The sequence below is a fragment of the Cyprinus carpio genome, chromosome B22 (genome assembly GCF_018340385.1).
Source record: "Cyprinus carpio isolate SPL01 chromosome B22, ASM1834038v1, whole genome shotgun sequence".
Lineage (NCBI taxonomy): Eukaryota > Metazoa > Chordata > Actinopteri > Cypriniformes > Cyprinidae > Cyprinus > Cyprinus carpio.
In genome coordinates, this window is record NC_056618.1 from 7459336 (window position 1) to 7462919 (window position 3584).

A 3584-nucleotide genomic window follows, 5' to 3' on the forward strand; every position below is an offset into this window, starting at 1 on the left:
AGTTGTTGGAAAAAAAGTTGGTCAGGGGAGTACCATAATCCTTTCTAGCATTCCCGAAAAAACGCGTTCTCTTTAGTCTCTCTGATGTCTGATTTTTGTAGCTGAACCCAACCATACAGTTATTGAAGTGCAACAGGACAGACTCAATGAGGGCTGAGTAGAACTGTTTCAGCAGCTCCTGTGGCAGGTTAAACTTTCTCTGCTGGCGAATGAAGTACAATCTTTGTTGGGGGCCTTTTCAAACAATGGAGTCAAATGTGATTGTCCCACTTCAGGGTCCTGAGAGAGTGGTTGTTCCCAGGAATCTGAATGACTCCACTGCCAGCCACAGTGCCTGGTTCATGATGGTTAGTGAGTGGGAGTGCAGGGGGGTTCTCCTGAAGTCCACTATCATCTCGTACTGTTTTGAGAGTGTTCATGCTCCAGGTTGTTAAGACTGCAACCAGACAGCCAGCTGCCACCCCCAACCCGCTTGTCTGTAAAGCAACTCGTCACCGTCCTGGATGAGGCCGATGACTGTAGTGTCGTCTGCAAACTTCAGAGCTTGACAGAGGGTCTTTAGAGGTGCAGTCAGTGGTGTACAGGAGAAAGGATCAAGGTCGGTGAGAGAACGCAGCCCTGATGGTCACCACTGTTGGTGGGGTGGCTGTTTGACATGAATTTGCCCAGTCCTCACTAGCTGTTGCTATCTGGTCAGAAAGCTGGTGATCCACTGACGATAGATCTAGGAACAGAGAGCTGGGTCAGTTTGGTCTGGAGGGCTGTTGGGATGATGGTTTAGTTGAAAGCCGAATTAAAGTCCACAAACGGATCCTCACATAAGTCCCTGTTTTGTCCAGATGTTTCAGGATGAAGTGCAATCCCAAGTTGATTGCATCATCCACGGACCTGTTTGCTTGGTAAGCAAACTGCAGGGGTCCAGTAATGTCCAGTGATGTCCTTCAGATAAGCCAGAACCAGTTTTTCAAAACAACTGCTCATGACGACAGACGTTAGATCCACAGTTCTATAGTAATTAAGTCCTGGTATCTTGGGTTTCTTTGGAACGGGGAGAATGATGGTGGAGCGTTTAAAAAGCAGGAAGGCCGAACTTCACACAACTCCAGAGATCTTGTTGAAGATCTGTGAAAAGATTGGGTGCCATCTGGTCAGCACAGTTTTTTCAGAACAGGCTGGTGTTACGCCATCTGGGCCTGGTTGCTTTTCTTCTTCTTTTGTTCTTCCTGAAGACCTGGCGCATATCATACCTCACAGATTTGAAAAGCAGGAGGGGTGAGAGGGGATTGCCAGGAGGTGTTACGGTTGTGTAGAGAGATGGTCAGAATGGGTGTTGGGGGTTTCAAAATCTACAATAAAACTCACTCAGTCGTTAGCAAGTCATTGATTTGACTCAGTGCAGGGGATGATGTCTTGTAGTTGTGATTGGCTCTCACAGCCCTTTTCCACACTGAAGTTGAGTCTTTGGAAGAAAACTGGTCTTCCAATTTTTTTAGCATAGGTCCTAAAGTATATGGCTGAGTAAAAATAGCATAACTGTGTATCTGTTGAAGAATCAAGATATGGCATTTAAGAAGCATACTTAAAAAGATAGCCTTTTTTGAATTTGCATTACTTTTAAATGTAACTTTCTCCAACCCTGTTTTACCACAGTATCTGGAAAATATGCTATTTGGTCAATTCGGATTTAGGTGTGATAATTCATACTACACTTGAACTCATTAATGATGTAGATACTTGAAATCTTACAGGTGTTTTTGAACAGAGTCTATAATAAACCCAGAACAATTTAAATATAATATTATATATGTACAATCTTTGACCTCAGTTATGATGTTTAAATGTGCTTATATATGCTTTCAAAAAGTTGTCCCTACTATTGGCTGTCTGCTCTTTTTGACATTTCTCGCAATGTATGTTTTTCATGTTTAATTGCTATGTAGAAGAGCTGTTGTTTTATTTCAGGATGTATTAATTTTGTTTTGTTTATTGTATAGGATCCGTGATGACTCTTTTATCTTCAAGAATAAAGTATTTTTGGCATCTCTCTAGATATCATGACCTCATGTACTGAGTGCTAGATTCAGTAGTTATTTCCAGCTAGTCTAGTAATTTTTATGTCATCTTTAGGCGTTTTATACATATCCTGTTTTTCTCTGTATGTATATATATTATGTACCAAGAGCTCCTTTCAAAAACCCAACAAATTATTGCGTATTTGTGCACACTTGGCAAAACAAAGCTAATCTGATTCTGTTTTTCTCTGTCAATTACTGGATCAACTAGCGCCCTGTTTAGAGCAATTGGTGAGAAGAGTCAAATAAATAAACACTTATTTTAAAATTGCACAAACTCAACTTTTTTTCTAAGCAGTTAAAGGGTTCAGTTCACCCAATATTAAAATTATGTCATTAATGACTCACCCTCATGTTGTTCCAAACCCGTAAGAAGACCCTCGGTTCATCTTCAGAACATTTTAAGATATTTTAGATTTTAGTCCGAGAGCTTTCAGTCCCTCCATTGAAAGTGGTATGTACGGTATACTGTCCACGTCCCCAGAAAGGTAAGAAAACATCATCAAAGTAGTCCATGTGACATCAGGAGGGTCCGTTAGAATTTTTTGAAGCATCGAAATACATTTTTGGTCCAAAAATAGCAAAAACTACGACTTTATTCAGCCTTGTCTTCTTTTCCGGGTCTGTTGTGTTGAGCACGTTTCACAGCACTGCAGTTTAGTGATATCCGGTTCGCGAACAAATCATTAGATGTAACCGGATCTTCTTGACCAGTTCACCAAATCGAACTGAATAGTTTGAAACGGTTGGCGTCTCCAATAATGCATTAATCCACAAATGACTTAAAGGCTGTTAACTTTTTTTAATGGGGCTGACACTTCCCTCTGAGTTCAAATAAAACCAATATCCCGAAGTAATCCCATTTACCTCAAACATAACACTGACTGAACCTGCTGTGAATAGAGAACTGAAGATGAGGCACCGGAGCCGAGCCAGATAACGAACGCAAAGATTGACTCGTTCTCGAGTCAAGAACCTTTTCTGTCGGACGTGTCCGGTTCGAGAACCGAGGAGCTGATGATACTGTGCATGCTTGATTCAGCGTGAAGCAGACTGACACACAGCGTGTCTGAACCCGAACTGGTTTCTCTTGATGATTGATTCTGAACTGATTCTGTGCTAATGTTATGAGCGCGTGTAAACCGAGGGCTTGAATCAAGTGCAATCATCGTGCCAATGAAGTCATTACGTAGAGCTCTGGGATATTGGGACATTACTCCGGGATATTGGTTTATTTTGACTCAGAGGGAGTGTCAGCCACGTTAAAAAATTAACAGCTTAAGTCATTTGGTGGATTTAATGCTTATTGGAGATGCGAAACCGTTTCAAACGATCATTGTTCGATTTGGTGAACTGGTTCAAGAAGATCCGGTTATATCGAGTGATTCGTTTCGCGAAACCGGATATCACTAAACTGCAGTGTTGTGAACCACGCTCACAACAGACCCGGAAAGAGAAACAAAGCTTGAATAAAGTCATAGTTTTGGCTATTTTTGGACCAAAATGTATTTC

The 3584-nt window shown here is 41.4% G+C and overlaps 1 protein-coding gene across 1 annotated transcript in view; it reads left to right on the forward strand.

The window, feature by feature from the left end:
• Positions 1-245: 245 nt before the first annotated feature.
• LOC109046413 overlaps positions 246-3584 on the forward strand; it is a 61822-nt gene continuing 58483 nt past the window's right edge. Inside the window, exon 1 of the mRNA XM_042748959.1 lies at positions 246-347. Within this exon, the coding sequence (XP_042604893.1) occupies positions 246-347 (102 nt within the window). The remainder of the gene's footprint in view (positions 348-3584) is intronic.